The sequence below is a fragment of the Macaca nemestrina genome, chromosome 11 (genome assembly GCF_043159975.1).
Source record: "Macaca nemestrina isolate mMacNem1 chromosome 11, mMacNem.hap1, whole genome shotgun sequence".
NCBI lineage: Eukaryota > Metazoa > Chordata > Mammalia > Primates > Cercopithecidae > Macaca > Macaca nemestrina.
In genome coordinates, this window is record NC_092135.1 from 94,441,001 (window position 1) to 94,461,599 (window position 20,599).

The 20,599-nt window shown below is 35.2% G+C and overlaps 1 protein-coding gene and 1 non-coding gene across 10 annotated transcripts in view; one reads left to right on the top strand and one right to left on the bottom strand.

Moving 5' to 3' along the window:
• LOC105468166 (coiled-coil domain containing 150) overlaps nucleotides 1–20,599 on the top strand; it is a 95,192-nt gene that overhangs the window by 32,593 nt on the left and 42,000 nt on the right. For all 9 annotated transcript variants that reach the window (XM_011718215.2, XM_071073117.1, XM_011718214.2 and 6 more), the window contains 5 exons: nucleotides 2,291–2,383; nucleotides 4,169–4,276; nucleotides 6,100–6,224; nucleotides 6,515–6,692; nucleotides 7,253–7,321. In XM_011718215.2, the coding sequence (XP_011716517.1) occupies nucleotides 2,291–2,383; nucleotides 4,169–4,276; nucleotides 6,100–6,224; nucleotides 6,515–6,692; nucleotides 7,253–7,321 (573 nt within the window). The remainder of the gene's footprint in view (nucleotides 1–2,290; nucleotides 2,384–4,168; nucleotides 4,277–6,099; nucleotides 6,225–6,514; nucleotides 6,693–7,252; nucleotides 7,322–20,599) is intronic.
• LOC112424379 (small Cajal body-specific RNA 16) lies at nucleotides 15,758–15,938 on the bottom strand. The gene has a single exon (XR_003015124.1). It is a non-coding gene; the product is annotated as a small Cajal body-specific RNA 16 (non-coding RNA).

Genomic DNA, 20,599 nt, shown 5'->3' on the forward strand with positions numbered 1-20,599 from the left:
AGAAATCATTTCATGAAGGTTATTAGAGTTTGAAAAATGTCAGTTGGCAAAAATAGTAAGACTTATTTGTGCTTTTTGCCTATTGCAAACTAATTGTTTAAAATAAACTTAATGTAAGAAATACAACTACTTTTTGATGTTGGTGGTTGCACAACAGTGTGGATGTGTTTAATGACACTATACACTTAACAGTGGTTCAAAGGATAAATTTTGTCTAATGTATATTTTGCCATAATTTTTAAAATTAAAAACATAATGACTTTATATCTTACTACATTTCTAAGTCTCTTGATGTGTCGATTCTATTTCTTTTGGATGCTGTCTCATCCTGTGTTATATGATGTTTATTTTTCTTGAGATGCTTCTCCTGGGAAAATAGAAGGGTGGTTCTTCCTCTATAGGAAGAAGATTTATATTTTGTCTTTCCCCATTCTACTAAGTATGTTTTAGGGAAAGTCCCACCTACAGTGCACGTCTGTTATCACTTCTCTCATCTCAAAGAAAACTAGCTTTTTTTTTTTTTTTTCTATAACCACAGAACAAAGGTGTTTTCTTCTGCTCCACCCTCGGGTCCTCATTTTTGAAAATATGTTCACTTATAACTTTAAAAGATCCTTGAATGTCTTCCTTTGAAGTCATAAGATCTTACTGCTAATAGGAAAAAATGTGTATGTATAATAATATAACAAATATTTAATCTTAGGGAGCAGAACTTTGATGTAAAGATACTAGGTATATTTAGGTTATGGTTTTAGGCAAATTCTTTCTAACTGGAATCTCAATATAAGAATAGATTTAATAAACAGTTTAAAAAAATAGGCTTTATTTTTAAGAGCAGCTTTAAGTTCACAACAAAATTGAACAGAAGGTAAAGAGATTTCCCCATATACTCTGTACCCCTGTTCATGCATAGGATTCCTCATTAGCCATTTGATGGATATCCATTTAAAAAATTGATGTACCATTTTACATCCCCCACCAGAGTGGTACATTATTACAGTTGATGAACCTATATTGACACATTGTCACCCAGAGTCCATAGTTTACATTAGGGTTCACTCTTGGTGTTGTGCATTCTATGGATTTAAACAAATGTATAATGACATATATCTACCATTATAGTAGATATATTATATTATAGTATCATACAGAGTAGTTTCATTGCTCTAAAAATCTTCTGTGCTTTGCTTATTCATCCCTCCCTCCCCTTCTAATCCCTGGCAACCATTGGTCTTTTTACCGTCTCCATAGATTTGCCTTTTCCAGAATATCATATAGTTGGAATCACACCGTCTATAGCCTTTCAGACTGGTTTCTTTCACTTAGTAATAAGTATTTATGTTTCCTCCATGTCTTTTCATGGCTTGATAGCACATTTTTCTTTTTTTTTTTTTTTTTGAGACGGAGTCTCACTCACCCGAGCTGGAGTGCATTGGCGTTATCAGATCACTGCAACCTCTGCCTCCTGGGTTCAAGTGATTCTCCTGTCTCAGCCTCCCGAGTAGTTGGGATTACAAGCGCCCTCTACCACGCCTGGCTAATTTTTGTATTTTTTAGTAGAGATAGGGTTTCATCATGTTAGCCAGCTGGTCTCAAACTCCTGACCTCAGGTGATCTGCCTGCCTCAGCATCCCAAAGTGCTGGGATTACAGGGATGAGCCATTGTGCCTGGCTAAAAGCTCATTTATTTTTAGTGCTGAATAATATTCCTTTGTCTGGATATACCACAAGTAATCCATTGACTTACTCATGGACATCTTGATTGCTCCAAGCTTTGGCAATTATGATTAAAGCTGCTATAAGTATCTGTGTGCAGGTTTTTGTGTGGGCATAGGTATTCAGCTCCAAATGGATAAATCTCAAGGAGCATGATTACTGGATCATATGGTAAGAATATATGTAGTTTTGTAAGAAATCACCAAACTGTCTTTCAAAGTGGTTGTACCATTTTACATTCCCACCAGCAATGAATGAGGGTCCCTATTGCTCCACATCCTTGACAACAGTTGGTGTTGTCAGTGTTCTAGATTTTGGCCATTGTATTAGGTGTGTAGTGGTATCTCATTATTGTTTTAAATAAACAGTTTTGATAAATAGTTCTGAAATAAAGAGAAGTTTAGGAGTTGAAGATACCAAGATTGTTATACATTCTTTATAAGACATTTATAAAGTTCCAGTGTATGTCATTGGAACTTGAACTGGTACTGGCTGAAATACAAAACAGTTATTTTTATAGGGGTGCACACAATATCTCTTATATGTGAAAAAGAGAGTAATTTTTTTCTTATAGAACCTGCAGATATCTTTCAACAAGGAGCACGAAGAAAATGCATATTTGAGGTCCAAAATAACATCTCTTCATGAAGCATCAGAAAAAGCACAAGTAAATGCACATGATTTTGCTAATTTTTAGATGTTATTTAATTTTGTTCAGTTAACCAAGAAACAAAATTAGTCTTGATTATATAAATTCATACCATCTCCATCGCTCAACTTTTCATTTCCATAAGATTTATTTCATCTTTGAAACATTATCAAATTAAATACATTTCTCATTTCACTCTCCAAATTCCTATGATATATAAGTATACAAGATGTACCACTAAAATTATATACTAGTTTACACTTTGCCTTTGCTTGCTTGCTAATTTGATCATTAAATATATGTATTTCCCCCTCCAAAGTGAACTTCTGAATAGTTCCATGGCAAGGGCTATGTCTTATGCTTTCTTTGTATCTTCTATAGTGAATAATTATACAGTAGGAACCTAACAAATGCTTGCTGGATTTTGAAGTTAGAGGTAATCATTTTTGGGATAGTGATTCCCAAATGTATGTGATGTTTTATATATATGTGCATCTGCAACAAGAAGAGTCACCAGATATGCAGGCAAATTGGAGTTACTTACCACAGAGCCTAAAGAATTGTTTATCGTTTAAAATACCTTTTCTCTTGGTACAATTTGATTGTCTCAATATTAGGATCATAGTGTTGCTGGGCTCTCTGTATAATAAAAATAATAAAATACAAAGTGACTGTGTTTTTAATATAATAACATCAACTACTATTACTCTTCATATACTAATAGTAGTTAACATTTTTACTGAGCCCATTCCACATTCCAGGCACAATTCCAGGCACCTTATATTAGTAACAAATAGTAATCCTCACAATAGCCCTATGAAATGAAAACTATTATTCACTTTTTAAAGATAAGGAAGCTGATGTACAGAGAAGTTCAGGAACATAGATAATAGGTGGCAGAGTTGGAATTTGAATTCAGGTAACCTGGCTCCAAAGAAAATTAGCTATTTTTTTTCAAAGAGCAAGGGTTCTCTGTTTCATCCCCAGGTATTCCTTGATGAATAGTTTGTACATCTGCATCTGGTGTGACTTTGTGCCTCTGAATGTGTTTCTAACTACTGTACTGTCCATACCACTTGTGATGTTTGTCAGATAATCTTTTATTTATCTTTTACTCCATTTTATTTCTTGTGTTTTTTTCCTAGTGCTCCTTCAAAGTTGCTTGTTCTTGAAGAACTTGTTTAAAACATAAGATTTTTGCCAAATCTACCTTGCAAAAAGAACTGATATTTGATATAAATGTTTTTCTCAATAATACAAATTTCAAATTATGAAAAGAGAATTATTAACTACCTGCATATGTGATAGATCTGTGTAGCTCAAAAGATTTTTGTTTTATTTTGAAACATTAATCTCATGATGGTAAAATCATCTATATTTTGCTTTTATGAATATTGTCAGCTAATGGCGAAGGAGCTTAGGTATGTTGTGTTACTAGCTAAATAATTCTGAATGCTCATGGATTTCTATAATATTGGCTAGGTACTGACATTGTAAATTCCATTTTGCAGATGTCTTGCTCTAATGAACCAGTGTTCAAAATTGTGAAGAGTAGATCAGTAAAATGCCATATGCTTCAGTTGCTCTATCAAATCAACAAATCTCTTAATTTAGAATTATCTAGGGTATAGACTTTTAATATTTGAAAGTATTTTTTAAACTAATGACATGTGAATTGAGGATAGGTTAAATAGATTAGGTTCACATATACAGTGAGATACTATGTAATCATTAAAAATAATGCTTAAGTAAAAATAATTCTTTATTGGAGAGACCAATGACTTGCTGTGTGTGTTTTCTTAGGTTTTGAATGACCAATTGACTAAAAAGTGTTCAGAGCTGAGCTGCATGCTTCAGACTGTTACTATGGAAAAAGCCAGAATCATTGCTGACCATCAGGCCATTCTGCAGGTATTCATTTAACGCTAGTGAATGTGTTAAATTTAATAGAGTTCACCAGGTAGCAGAAAGCCAGCCTGGTTGATAGATCAGGAAATGTTTATGGGCAACTGGAGAAATAAAATATTTTAACAATAAATTTAAAAAATCAACTGAATTATCTTATTTCTATTAGTGCTTTTCAATTTTCATCAGAGGGGTGATTTGGCCTTACATTCAGGGCTTTTCATGATTTCTAATCAAATATCATCGCTTGAGGAAAAATAATTATTTGTCCCATTATTTATAGAATCATGGAGAACACGTATAACTAACCCTAAAGTACTTAACCTTTTCCTCAAACACCTTACGGTTTCTCATTTTGCTTATGCCATTTTCTCTGCTGAGAATGCTTTTTACTTCATCTTCAATATTTGAAATTCTCTTTATTATTTGAGTCACTTTCTTCAGGGAGCTTGATCATCCCAATAATAAGGGATAAGTTTTCCCTTTCAACTTCTATTCCTGGAAAATTAACAGACTACCATAGAAATAGATCACTTTCTCTTTTTGTAAGCATACTTACTATATATACTAAGCATTGTGCTAAGGATTTTACACATATTACCTCCTTTAATTGTAGCAGCCATTATGTAAAAGGGTATTTATTATCCTTATTTTACAGATAAGAAAATGAGGGTTAGAGAAGTTCATTTGGCCAAATTCACCTAACTAGCAAGAAGTAGAGTTGCCTTTTAACCTCAGGTGACTCCAGAGTCAATGTATGTAATCATTATGTTATGCTGCATCCGCATTCTGCATTCTCTAGTAGTAATTTATGTGCTGGTTCATTTCCTGGATTACACTGTGAGCTCCCTAGAGGCAAGAACATTGCCTTATATATCTTTATTTCTCATAGTGCTAAGCCTGCTTTGCATGTAACATATACTCAATAAATATTTAGTTTTTAACTCTGTGCAAGTATAATGCTATATCTAGATAGGATTATAGTGGTGAACAAGACAAAATTCCTACTTTCATGGACTTATAATTCTGTGGACTGAATATATAATGAAATACCTATTACAAATATTTCAAAATTTTGGAATATAACACAATTGGGATCCCATTTTACCAGTGTGAAGACTTGCTTTGCAATCAAATGTTAAAATAGAAGTCTTTTAAAAAGAATTTTTAAAACTAATTATTAATATGTACTGTATTTGCAAAAACTTTATGGATTATGTGTAGGGGTATATGGTACATAAAAATGTCATGTTTTGATAATCCCAAAATGGTGAGCCAAAGAAAATAAATTATGTAAAACAGTTATAGTGCTTCTGCTGTAACATTATCTGAGTGCAATTTAAGATGGTCTCAAAAGAATTCACAGCAAACTGTTAAACATGCTAATCCTTAGAATGTGGGATTATTTGGAGGGAAAGTGTAGATAGAGAGGAAGGGATCTTTTCATTTTATATACATTTATGTTGTTTTACTTTTAAAAATGAAGTACCATATTGAAATTTTAAAATACCAAAAATACTCGTAATATAATTTTCTATCTTTAAAAATATGTTGGTATTAGGAGTTTTATAATTTTTCAGCAGGCTGGGTAAATAATGCATCTTGACTATTGGCTAGTAGAGCTATAAAATGGTAGAACTGTAGTAAACTCAGAGGAGGACAAAGAGAAACTGGGCGTTAAAATAAATTATTTTAAAAAGAGGTTTTATTTATGTAAATATAACTTGTTTTTTTAAGTTAGTTCAGTGTTTTTGATCAGTTACTCCAAATGACACCCTATCAAAAGACTTTCTGGAGTTTCAACTTCTACTATTGCTCTTAACACTCAGGTAGAGCAGAAAATGATGACGCAGACATTTCAAGAACAAAACTTATTGCTGGATGCAGCCCATGCCAGTATCACAAATGAACTACAGACTGTTCAGAATGAGAAAACCCAACTCCAAGCACATCTGTAAGTAAATTATGGGCAACTTCTTATACATCTTTTGTTCTTCCATTTGTGTTTCTTATCATGTGTCTGTCTGTCTCAGTCTTATCTTCAATGAAAACATTTGATTGTGCATTTTTTGGACCAGCCACAGAGATAAAATAAAGACTCTGCCCTTAAGAAACTAGTTTTGTTGGAACATTTTAGTAACTACTCTCAGTCAGGAAATATGTTCTATAAGAACATGTAATTGCTCTTTCTGTTAAATTAGAACTCTCATTTAGCTTTCATATGTTCTTGTTCTCTTCCTGCAGGGATCATTTAATCCTTGAGCATAACCAGTGTATCCAGAAAGCACAGGATGCTGAAAAGAGAACAGCTGTGCAAAAAGAGTTGCTAGAATCAACTATTGCAAGATTGCGAGGTGAATTGGAAGCATCAGTGCAAGAGAAGAAATCTCTGCTAGAGGAGAAAGAAAGATTTCAGAGGGAGGTAGGTAGAACCAAATTTACATTATCTTCTCGTTGTGGTGTGATGATGTTTTAAAATTGTATTCTAAATGCAAAAGACAAGAAAAGAAATAAAACCCAGATGCAGTTTGTCTGAGTTGCCCAATGAAGAATCTTGAGGTGGCTAACCTATGCCTTTTAGCCTGTGAAGTAGTCTGTGCCAAATAGAACAGTATATTCTTATCCAGCATTAGTGAATGTTAATTAGTAACTCACACATCCTCATGTTAGTTAAGGAGTCAGATTTTAAAAATTGATTTCCCCTGAAGGAGTGGGACAGTGAAGGTTAAAGGGGAACAGCCCTGTCTCCCTACTTAGGAAGGAACCAGCAGAGTCTGACATGCAGACGTGTCTTTCTAATTTCAGGGCTATTTGTGAAGTCTGCTCTGCCTCAGAGACTCCCTGATTGGCCCCTTTTCTGAGAGGATGTGCTATCTCTGCAGTGTAGGTATTAATTGACATGCAGGATATGTCTGCTATAGTGGAGCCTGTCAGCTACTATAAAATTGACCTATTTCTTTTTTTCCCATCCCCCTTGGGCAGGTTAATAAAACAGAAAAAGAAATAGCACAAGAAAGATGCAATTTGGAAAAGGAATTAGCTAAAAACAAGGTATTCTACATTTTACTTATTGATATTTCACTATATTTCCTTCTATATTGCTGCCTACTGTATCAGCTTATCTTAATGAGGAGATGGGTGATGAATACCAAGCTGCGGGGGAAAGGAAAGCTATGAAGCTGGATGCCACTCAGAGCACACCAGTCACTGCAGCAGACGGTTGTCTCTGGGGAACATTTTCTTGTTGAGCATCTGATGTTTGCCAGTGAGTCATCACTGCCTCTGGCCCTAGTGTTAACTGAGGATTCTAGCCAAGAAGTCACCTGAGAGTTAGCTAATGGGCCTGTGAGAGGCAAAGAGATGATTGCTGACTAGGCTGTTTTTAAATAAAAAACTAAAGGCTGGGTGAGGTGGCTCATGCCTGTAATCCCAGCTCTTTGGGAGGCCAATGCGGGCGGATCATTTGAGGTCAGGAGTTCAAGACCAGCTTGACCTACATAGTGAAACCCCATCTCTACTAAAATACAAAAATTAGCCAGGCATGTTGGTGGGTGCCTGTAATCCCAGCTACTCGGGAGGCTGAAGCAGGAGAATCTCCTGAACCCAGGATGCAGAGGTTGCAGTGAGCCGAGATCGTGCCACTGCACTCCATCCTGGGCGACAGAGCAAGACTCCCTCTCAAAAAAAAAAAAAAAAGCAAAAACTAACTCAGGCTGCCTGAGTACCTAATCAGCACCTGCCACTTTATCTTTGAGGTACCATTTTCTGTTCTAAAATAGAATGTTCAGAGAAACAAATGAAATCCTTATTAAACAAGAACCAATCTTTAAAACATTGCTGTTTGTGTTTCAAATTTTGAAGAGAGTAAAGATTATGTATCACTGTCATCTAGAGAATATATCTGGAGCAGCAAGGAGTATTAGCTTACTTAGGCAAGAAATCCAGCAATAGGTATTGGATATAGTCATCAAGCCTTGACTGTTTCTTTGCTTCTGGTTTGCCCAAGTAGCATTTGTATTACTATATATACATGTAAACTTTTAATTTAAGGATTGGAGAGAGGAGAAATGCTAGAGTTTGAGCCTGAACTCAAACGCAGTTACCACCAAGCTAGCAGGTGCCTTCTCTGGTTCTAGTGATATGAAAATAGTCCACCCTAAGAATCCTCAAATGAGGCTGACTTCCTGTGGCAAGGACTTTGGTGGTATCAATTTAGCCTCACCCATGCTTTATAAAATTGGGAAAATTGGTGACTACCATTAAATTCATTAATGCTTTTTGCTTAAAAATATTAGTGAATGAGGGCGGGCATGATGGCTCACACCTGTAATCCCAGCACTTTGGGAGGCCGAGGCGGGCAGATCACTTGAGGCCAGGAGTTTGAGACCAGCCTGGCCAACAAGGCAAAACCCTGTCTCTACTAAAAATACAAAAAAATTAACTAGGCACGGTGGCACACACCTGTAATCCCAGCTACTCGGGTGACTGAGGCATGAGAATTGCTTGAACGTTGTAGGTGGAGGTTGCAGTGAGCCAAGATTGCACCACGCACTTCAGCCTGGGTGACAGAGTAAGACTCTGTCTCATAAAAAAGTTAGTGAATGTTACATGGCCAAGGCAAATGCTGTGAATATGTTTGGGATAGAAACATAGCATTATTATTTTGCTTGTCTGATTTCATTCGTCTTAATGTAGCTAAGTATAAGTTCACAGTGCTGAAAGATACTTGCTCATTAGAGACATTCTGTGAAGCCAAATGATAATGCTTATAGAGAATCTCATTTTGTGGTATAAACTGATTTTTAAAATATGTGTTCTTTTAACGCTATGCTTTTTTTTAAAAAGTCAGGTTTATTATAATTTACATACAGTGAAATTCACCCTTTTTTAGTGTATAGTTCAATGAATTTTGACACATACAATCTTGTAACCACCACCACAATCAAAATATAGAACATTTTTGTCACCCTAAGAAAGTTCCCTTGTGCCCTTTTGTAATCAATGCCTTCTTCCACCTCCTTCCCCTGGCAACCATAGATCTGTTTTTTTGTCCCTATAGTTATAAATTATCCAGAGTGTCATATAAATGGAATCATATAGTATATAGCATTTTAAATTTAATTTCTTTCATTTAGCGTAAGGCATTTGAGATTCATCCATGTTGTGTGTCAGTAACCTGTGCTCCATTGCCTGGATGTATCACTTTCTTTATCCATTCACCAACTGAAGGACATTTGGGTTGTTTCCAGATTTTTGGCAATTAATAAAGCCTCTATAAATATTCACATATGCAGATATATATTTCTGTTGAGTAAATTTCAAGAGTTGGATTTCTGGTTCCTATGATAAATATATGCTTAACATAATAACAAATTGCTCAACTGTTTTTCAAACAATCTGTACCATCTTACATTTCCATCAGTAATTCATGAGTTCCAGTTTCTCTACATTCTCACCAGTGCTTGGTTTGGTTTTTTAGTTTTATCTATTAGAATTTGTGTGTATCAGCGGATCACTGTGCTTGTAATTTGCATTTCTCCAATGACTAATAATATTGAGCTGCTTTTCATGCGCTTATTTGCCATTACAAATTGACATATCTCATCAAATCTTTTAACCATTTTAAATTCAGCTTTTTTTTCTTGAGTTTTCAGAGGTTTTAAAACATATTCTTAAATCTTAAAAATATTTTTACTGTTTGTATATATACAAGTCTTTTGCCAGATATGTGTTTTACAAATATCTTCTTCCATTTCATGATTTTTCTTTTCATTTTCTTTCAAAGAGCAGAAGTTTTAAATTTTAATGAAGTCTAATCAATTTTAAAAATTTTGTGGTTCATACTTTTTGAATTTTTGCCTAACCTAGGATCACCACAATTTTCTTTTTTGTTGTCCTCTAGAAGTCTCATAGTTTTAGGTTTTATACTAAGTCTATGATCCAAGTGAATTTTTATGTATCATGCAAGATATTGTTCAGGATTCATTTCACTTTTTTTTTCAGGGTCTCACTCTGTTGCCCAGGCTGGAGGGCGGTGACACAATCACAGCTCACTGCAGCCTGACCTCCCCAGGATCAGGTGATCCTCCTGCCCACCTCAGCCTCCCGAGTAGCTGGGACTACAGACGCATGCCACCACACCCAGCTAATTTTTTTTATTTTTTGCAGAGATGGAGTTATGTTATGTTGCCTGGCTGGTCTTGAACTTCTGGGCTCAAGCAATCTGCCCAGATATCTCAACCTCCCAAAGTGCTGGGATTACAGATGTGAGCCACTATGCCCAGCCTGGTACCTTTTTTAAATTGCTCCATTGATGGGCTTTTGGGTTGTTTCAACTTTTTGGGTATTAATGATTCTGTGAGCATTTGTATACAATTTTTGTGTGTAAACATATGTTTTCAGTTGTCCTAGGTATAACCTAGGAGTGGAACTACTGGGTCATGTGATTACTCCATGTTTATCATTTTGAGAAACTGCCAAACTCTTTTTCAAAGTGGCTACACCGTTTTACAATCCCACCAGCAATGTTTGAGAGTTCCAGTGTCTCCACATCCTTACTAACACTTGTTATTGTTCACATTTTTAAAATACCCATCCTAGTGGGTGTGAAATATTTCACTGTGGTTTTTAAATTGAGGTGAAATTCACATAATGTAAAATTGACCATTTTAAAGTGAATAATTCAGTGGTATTCAGTACATTTGCAGTGTGGTGCCACCACTGCCTCTGTCTAGAGTCAAAATATTTTCATCACCCCAAAAGGAAACCTTGTACTAGTTAAGCAGTCACTCCCCATTCCCTCCTTCTCCCAGCCCCTGACAACCACTAGTCAGCATTCTGTCTCTATGGATTTACCTATGCTGGGTATTTTATGTAAATATAATCATACAATATGTGATCTTTTGTGTGTGGCTTCTTTTACCTAGCCTGATGCTTTTGGGGTTCTTCAACATTGTAGTATGAATCAGTACTTCATTTTATGGATGAGTAATGGTGATTGTATGTGTGTATGTGCATGCACACACACACACACACACCCCAAATTTGTTTGTCTGTTCATCTGTTAAAGAACATTTGCACTGCTTTTACCTTTGGCTATTGTGACCAGTGCTGCTATGAACCTGTATATACATATATTTCAGTACCTCTTTTCAATTCTTTATGATATATGTATCTAACAGTGGGATTTCTGGATCACATGGTAATTTTATATTTAACTCTCTGAGGAATCACCAGTTTTCCACAGCACTAAACCATTTTACATTCTCACCAGTGATGTACAAAAATTCCAGTTTCTCACATCCTCACAAACACCTATTTTGTGTTTTATTATAGCCACCCTAATGGGTGTGAAGTGGTACCTCACTGTGGTTTTGATTTGCATTTCCATAATAACTAATGATGTTAAGCATCTTCTTGTGTGCTTACTCGTCATTTTATATCTTCTTTGGAGAAATGTCCATTCAGATCCTTTGCCTATTTTAAAAAGGGATTATCTTTTAATTATCAACTTGTACGAGTTCTTTACATATTCTAGATACTACACCCTTATCAGATATGTGATTTGCAGGTATTTTCTCCCATTCTGTGGGTTGTATTTTTATATTGGTAATGTCCTTTGATGCATAAAAGTTTAAAAAAATTTTAAATTTGGTTTATCTGTATTTCCTTGGATTGTTTGTGTTTGGGTATTATATTTGAGAAACTCTTGCCTAACTGAAGGTCATACAAATTTATCCCTATTTTATATTATAAAATTTTTTATAGTTTTATGTATTAATTTAGGTCTTTGATCCACTTTGAGTTAATTTTATATGTGCTATGAGGTAAGGGTTTGACTTCATTATTTTGGCTATAGATATGCAATTGTCCCAGCACTCTTCTTTGAAAAGATCATTCATTCTTTCTATTGAATAGTTTTCACTCCCCTGTCAAAAATCAGTTAATCATAGATATGTAGGTTTATTTCTAGACTCTTAATTCTCTTGCATTGATCGATACGTCTATCATTATGCCAATGCCACACAGTCTTGATTACTATTGTTTTGTAGGAAGTTTTGACGTCTAAATGTGAATCTTCCAACTTTGTTGCTGTTGTTGTTGTTTTAAAGATTGTTTTAGCCATTCTGGGTCATTGCATTTCTGTATGAATTTTAGAACCAGACTCTCCATTTCTGTAAAAAAGAACAGCTGGAATTTTGGTAAGGTTTATATTGAATCTGTAGATCAATTTGAAGAGTATTACAATCTCAATAATACAATTTGTTGTGTATTTTCTGTATAAAGTATGTCCTCACTTAATGTCATCAGTAGGTTCTTAGGTTTCAACTTCAAGTGAAACGATATACAGCAGGTCCTTGAATAACATCATTTCATTCAATGTTGTGTTATGATGTTGATAAGAAAAAACATTGATTTTGTTATACATTATCATTTCACTTAAAGTTGCAGTCTCCAAGAACCTATCAATGACAGTGAGGACTACTGTATAAGATAGTGTCATCTCTATAACTGTCTCTACAAACTATATCTCTATAAATTATCTCTATTTGTAATAGAGATAGTTATTTTTTGTAGAGGCGGAGTTTTGTTATGTTGCCTGGCTGGTCTCGAACTCCTGGGCTCTCTATTTGCTATGTCTATTTGTAATAGAGATAGTCTCACTTCTTCCTTTCCAATTTGGCTGCCTTTTATTTCGTTTTCATATATAACTGCCTGATAGAATCTCCAGTGCAATATTGAATAGAATTGGTGAGAGCAGATATCTCTGTCTTGTTTCTGATCTTAGGGGGAAAGCTTTTAGTTTGTCACCATTAAGTATGATGTCAACTGTGGGGGATTTTCAATGCTCTTCATCAGGATTAGAAAATTCCCTTATATTCCCAGTTTGTTGGGAATTTTTGTCATGAAAATATGTTGAATTTTGTCAAATGCTTTTGCTATGTCTATTGAGATGATCTTGTGGGTTTTGTTCTTTGTTCTATTACTATGGTGTATTACAGTGGTTGACTTCAAATGCAAAACTAAGCTTGCATTCCTTGGATAAATTTTACTTGGTCATGCTGTCCTTTTTATATGTTGTTGCATTAGGCTTGCTAGTATTTTTGTTAAGATTTTTGCATCTGTATTCATAAGGGGTACTGTTCTGTAGTTTTATTTTCTTGTAATGTTTTTGGTTTTGGTATCAAGATACTGTTGATCTCTTAAAATGATTTGGTAAGTATTCCCTCCATTTCTATTGTTGGGAAGAGTTTGTGAGGGATTGGGGTTAATTCTTCTTTAAATATTTTGTAGCATTTACCAGTGATGCCATCTGGTTCTGGGCTTTCTTGTATGTAAAAGGTTTTGTTTCTTTGTTTGGTTTATTCTTTTTATTCTATAGGTCTATGCAGATTTTCTACCTTTATTTGAGTCAGTTTCAGTAGTTTGGTTCTTTCTAGGAATTTATCCATTTCATCTAGGCTATCTAATTTGTTAGCATACAGTTTTCAGAGTAGCCCCTTGTCTTTCTTTCTGTAAGGTCAGTAGCAGAGTCCTCTCTTTGATTCCTAATTTTAATAATTTGTGTCACCTGTATTTTGTTCTTGTTTAGTCCAGCTAAAGGTTTGTCAATTTTGTTGATCTTTCTAGAGAACCAACTTGTGGAAGTTTTTAGAGATTTTTCTCTATTATTTTTCTCTATCTTATTTTTGCGTTAATCCTTACTGTTATCTTTAGATTTGCTTTGGGTTTAATTTGATTTTCTTTGTCTAGTTTCTGAAGATAAGCTTAGGTTATTGATTTGAGAAATATTTCATTGTTAAAATGTAAGTGCCTGTAGGAGTCACTCTGAACCTATTCTCGTTCAGGGGAGTGCCCCTAAAAAAATAAAAAATAAGTGCCTGCAGCTACAAATTTCCCTCTCTGCACTGCTTTAGCTGCATATGAGATGTTTTGTTATTTTGTGTTTTCATTTTTGTTTATCTCAAACTGCTATTTAATTTCCCTTGAGATTTCTTTTTTGACCCATTGGTTGTTTAGAAGTGACATGTTTAGTTTATTCACATATGTGAATTCCCCAAATATTCTTTTATTGATTTCTAATTTTATTCCATTGTGGTTGGAAAACATACTTTGCATGGTATCAATCCTTTCAGATTTGTTGAGAGTTGTTTTATGGTGTAACAGGGATATACCCTGAAGAATGTTCCATGTGCACTTGAGAAAAATGTGTATTTTGCTGTTATTGGGAGGATTGTTCTATAGATGTCTGTTAGGTTACTTGGTTTATAGTGTTGTTCATGTCTTCTCTTTCCTCCTTAATCTGTCTAGTTGTTCTGTTGATTAATGAAAATGGGATATTGAAGTCTCCAACTATTACTGTTAAATTATTTATTTGTTCCTTCAATACTGTCATTTTTTGCTTCATATATTTGTGGCCTCTGTTAGGTGCATATATATTTATAAATGATACATCTTCTTGACAGGTAAACACTTTTTCAGTGTCCTTTATCTCACCAGTTTTTTCTTAATGTCTATTTTGTTTAATATTAGGACAGTCATTTAACTCTTTTTAGATTACTGTTTAATTTATATGGTATATGTTTTCCACGCTTTTGTTTTCAACCCCATTTGTAACTTTGGATCTAAAGTGTATATTTTATAAAGAGCATATAGTTGGTTTTTTAAAAACTCATTTTGCCTATCCATATAAATGGAGTGGTTTGATCTATTTATATTTAATATAATTACTGTTAAGGTAGGATTTATATCTGCCATTTTGCATTTTTTGTTTTTTGCTTTTTGCTCCTCTATTTCTCAATTAGTGCCATCTTTTATGTTAAATATATATTTCTAGTTCACCATTTTAACTCCCTTATCATTTCTTTTATTCTATATTTTAGTTTATAGGTAACAGAAAGAATTACAAACAAAAATATATAGTACCTTTTATATATACCTATGTTGCTACCTTTACTGTTACCTTTTATTTCTTATATGGATTCCAGATATTGTCTACTACCCTTTTATTTTAGCCTAAAAAACTTCCTTTAGTATTTCTTACAGCATATGCTTTCTAGCTTCACAATCCAAACCCCACCAAAAATGGGGACCTGGAGAAATTACTCTACATTTTAGGTGAAGTCTGAAGAACCACATTCTCAAGAGTGTATCTAAACCAGAAGAAAAACTCTTCTATGAATTATTTCAATTTTTATTTATCTGGGAATATCTTAATTTCTTTGCTGTTTTTGAAGGATAGATTTGCTGAATTTAGAATTCATGGTTGAGTGTTTTTCTTTCAGCGTTTTGAGTATGTCATCCCGTTGCCTTCTGGCCTCAACTTTCTGATGAGAAATCAGCTGTTAATCTTGTTGAGATTATCTTGTACATCAGGAGCCACTCCTCTCTTGGTACTTTCAAGATTTTGTGTCTCTTGCTTTCGACAGTTTACTTGTGTATGTTTTGGGGCATGTCTTTTACACTCATTCCCACAGTTGGCAACTCTCCTTTAGCTTTCATTTCTGATCACCAAACTGCTGCTGGAATGCTCACACCTGTTACTGCAAATTCAAAACCTAGGGAAGACTTCTGGGAATTTACTTTATGTCGGCCTTGGGCTGCCTGGTACATAGCTGCACCCACAACTGGGCAAGTTCAACAACACAGGAGCCTTTCCACAGACCATGATTATTGTAGCTTTATAATAAATCGTGAAATTAGGTAGAGTCCTCCAACAGTGTTGTTTTCCAAAAGTGTTTTAGCTATTTTAGTTTGTTTGCTTTTTCATGTGTTATAGAATGACCTTAATGATTTCTACAAAAATGTTCTCTGGGGATTTCAACTGAAATTAGAGTTAACATCTCAGCAATATTGAATCTTCTAGTACAGTTAGGTTGTCACTTAATGATGGAGATACATTCTCAGAAATGCATCTCTGGGCAGTTTTGTTGTTGTGCAATAGAGAGTACTTACACAAACCTCGATGGTATTGCCTACTGCACACCTAGGGTTTTTCTTTAATTTTTAAGTTCAGCGTACATGTGCAGGTTTGTTATATAGGTAAATGTGTGTTATGGGGGTTTGTTGTGCAGATTATTTCATCACCCAGGTATTATTATTTTTCCTGATTCTCTCCTTCCACCCACCCTCCACCCTCTGACACACTCCAGTGTGTGGTGTTCTCCTCTGTGTGTCCATATATTCTCATCATTTAGCTCCCACTTATAAGAGAACACGCAACATTTGGTTTTCTGTTCCAGTGTTAATTTGCTAAGGATAATGGCCTCCAGCTCTATCCATGATCACGAGGACATAATCTCATTCTTTTTTGTGGCTGCATAGTATTCCATGGTGTATATGTACCACATTTGCTTTGTCTGGTCTATCATTGATGAGCATTTAGGTTGATTCCATGTATTTGCTATTGTGAATAGTGCTGCAGTGAACATACACATGTGCATATATCTTTATAATAGAATGATTTATATTCCTTTGGGTATATACCCAGTAACAGGATTGCTGGGTCAAATGGTATTTCTGTCTTTAGGACTTTGAGGAATTGCCACACTGTTTTCCACAATGGTTGAACTAATTTACACTCACACCAACAGTGTGCAAGTGTTCCTTTTTCTCCACAATGTCACCAGCATCTGTTATTTTTTGATTTTTTGACTTCTTAATCATTCAGACTGGTGTGAGATGGTATCTCATTGTGGTTTTGATTTACATTTCTCTAATGTTCAGTGATGTTGAACTTTCTTCATATGATTGTTGGCCACATTTATGTCTTCTTTTAAGAAGTGTCTGTTTATGCCTTTTGCCCACTGTTTAATGAGGTTGTTTGTCTTTTTCTTGTAAATTTAAGTTCCTTATAGATGCTGGATATTAGACTTTTGTCAGATGAATAGTCTTCCATTCTGTAGACTGTTTACTCTGTTGATAGTTTCTTTTGCTATGCAGAAGCTCTTTGGTTTACTTAGATCCCATTTGTCAATTTTTGCTTTTGTTGCGTTGCTTTTGACGTCTTTGTCATGAAATCTTTGCTCTTGCTTTGTTCTGAATAGTATTACCTCAGTTGTCTTCCAGGGTTTTTATAGTTTTGGGTTTTATATTTAAGTCATCAATCTATTTTCAGTTAATTTTTGTATATGGTATAGGGAAGGGGTCCAGTTTCCATCTTCTGCATATAGCTAGCCAGTTATCCCAGTCCCATTTATTGAACAGGGAATCCTTTCTCCATTGCTTGTTTTTGTCAGGTTTGTCAAAGGTCAGATAGCTGAAGGTGTCTGGTCTTATTTCTGGGTTCTCTATTCTGTTCCATTGTTCTGTGTCTGTTCTTGTACCAATACCATGCTGTTTTGGTTACTGTAGCCCTGTAGTATAATTTGAAGTTGAGTAGCATGGTACCTCCAGCTTTGTTCTTTTTGCTTAGGATTTTCTTAGCTATTCAGGCTCTTTTTTGGTTCCATATAAATTTTAAAGTAGTTTTTTCTGGTTCTGTGAAGAATGTCAATGGTAGTTTAATAGGAATAGCATTGAATCTGTAAATTGCTTTGGGCAGTATGGCCATGATTCTTCCTATCCATGAGCATGGAATGGTTTTCCATTTGTTAGTGTCATCTCTCATTTCTTTGAGCAGTGTTTTGTAGTTCTTCTTGTAGAGACCTTTCACCTACCTAGTTAGCTGTATTCCTAGGTATTTTATTCTTTTTGTGGCAACTGTGAATGGGAGTTTATTCATGATTTGGCTCTCAGCTTTACTGTTGTTGGTGTATAGGAATGCTAATGATTTTTGCACATTGATTTTGTATCCTGAGAGTGCTGAAGTTGCTTATCAGCTTAAGAAGCTTTGGGGCTGAGGCGGTAGGGTTTTTGAGATATGGGATCATGTCATCTGCAAACAGGGATAGTTTGACTTCCTCTTTTTCTTTTTGAATGCCCTTTATTTCTTTCTGTTTCCTGATTGCCTTGGCTAGAACTTCCAAGTTCTGTGTTGAATAGGAGTGGTGAGAGAGGGCATGCTTGTCTTGTGCCGGTTTTCAAGGGGAATGGTTCCACTTTTTGCCAATTCAATATGATGTTGGCAGTGGGTTTGTCATAGATGGCTCTTATTATTTTGTGGTATGTTCCTTCAGTACCTAGTTTATTGAGAGTTTTTAACATGAAAGGATGTTGAATTTTATCGAAGGCCTTTTCTGCATCTATTGAGATTATCATGTGGTTTTTCTCTTTAGTTCTGTTTATGTGATGAATCACATTTATTGAATTGCATATGTTGAACTAACCTTGCATCCCAGGGATGTAGCCTACTTGATCATGGCAGATAAGCTTTTTGATATGCTGCTGGATTCAGTTTGCCAGTATTTCATTGAGGATTTTTGCATCAATGTTCATCGAGGATATTGGCCTGAAGTTTTCTTTTTTTGTTGTATCTCTGCCAGGTTTTGGTATCAGGATGCTGCTGGCCTCATAGAATAAGTTAGAGAGTAGTCCCTCCTTTTCAGTTTTTTCGGAATCGTTTCAGTAGAAATGATACCAACTCTTCTTTGTACCTGTGATAGAATTCAGCTGTGAATCTGTCTGATCCTGGGCTTTTTTTGGTTGGTAGGCTATTTATTACTGCCTCAATTTCTGAACTCGTTATTAGTCTGTTGAGGGATTCAATGTATTCTTCCTGGTTAAGTCTTGGGAGGGTGTATATATCTAGAAATTTATCTTTTTCCTCTGTATTTTCTAGTTTATGTACATAGAGGTATTTTTAAGATTCTCTGATGGTTGTCTGTATTTCTGTGGGGTCAGTGGTAATATCTCCCTTATCATTTCTGATTGTGTTTATTTGAAACTTCTCTCTTTTCTTATTAGTCTAGCTAGAAGTCTATCTATTTTATTTTCTTGAAAAAACAGCTCCTGGGCTGGGCACAGTGGCTCATGCCTGTAATCCCAGCACTTTGGGAGGCCAAGGCGGGCGAATCATGAGGTCAGGAGTTCGAGACCAGCCTGGCCAATATGGTGAAACCTTGTCTCTACTAAAAATATAAAAATTAGCCAGGCGTGGTGGCACAGGGCTGTCATCCCAGCTACTTGGGAGGCTGAGGCAGAAGAATCACTTGGATCTGGGAGGCGGAGGTTGCCGTGAGCTGAGATCGTGCCACTGCACTCCAGCCTGGGCGACAGAGCAAGATTCCATCTCAAAAACAAAACAAAACAAAACAAAAACAGCTCCTGGATTTGTTGATCTCTTGAATGGTTTTTGTGTCTCTTTGTCCTTCAGTTCACCTCTGATTTTGATTATTTCTTGTCTTCTGCCAGCTTTGAGATTTGTTTGCTCTTTGTTCTCTAGTTCCTTTAGTTGTGAAGTTAGGTTGTTAACTTGAGATCTAATTTTTTGATGTGGGCATTTAGTGCTATACATTTTCCTCTTCACAGTGCCTTAGCTGTGTCCCAGAGATTCAGGTATGTTATCTCTTTTTTCTCATTAGTTTCAAATAACTTACTGAATTTTGCCTTAATTTCATTATTTACCTGGGAGTCATTCAGGAGCAGGTTGTTCAATTACCATGTAGTTGTGTGGTTTTGAATGAATTTCTTAGTCTTGAATTCTAATTTGATTGTGTTGTGGTCTGAGAGACTGTTATAATTTCAGTTCTTTTACATTTGCTGAGGAGTGTTTTGCTTCCAATTACATGATCAATTTTAGAGTAAGTGCCATGTGGCAATGAGAAGAATGTATGTTTGTTGTTTTGGGGTGGGGAGATCTGTAAATATCTGTCAGTTCCATTTGATCTAGTGCTCAGTTCAGATCCTGAATATCTTTGTTAATTTTGTGTCCCTATGACCTAATATTGTTAGTGCAATGCTAAATCTCCCACTATTGTTGTATGGGAGTCTAAGTCTCTTTGAAGGTCTTTAAGAACTTGCTTTGTGAATCTGGGTGCTCCTGTGTTGGGTGCATATATATTTAAGATAGTTCTTCTTGTTGAACTCTCCACCATTATGTAATGCCCTTTTTTGTCTTTTTTTTTTTTTGTCTTTATTGGTTTAAAGTCTGTTTTTTCAGAAACTAGGATTGCAACCCCTGCTTTTTTCTGTTTTCCATTTGCTTGGTAGATTTTCCTCCATCCCTTTATTTTGAGCCTGTGATATGCCTAGGTTATATGGTGTAGCTTGTTGCTCCAACCATTGTTGTATATGTGGTCCATCGTTGATTGAAACATTGTTATGGAACACATATCGGTACATGAACATTATATCTCTCTCTGTTTTATTTTGGTTTTTTATTTCTCTCAGTATTTTGTAATTTTCAGCACATCATATCTTAGACATATTTTGCTAGATTTGCACTTAAAG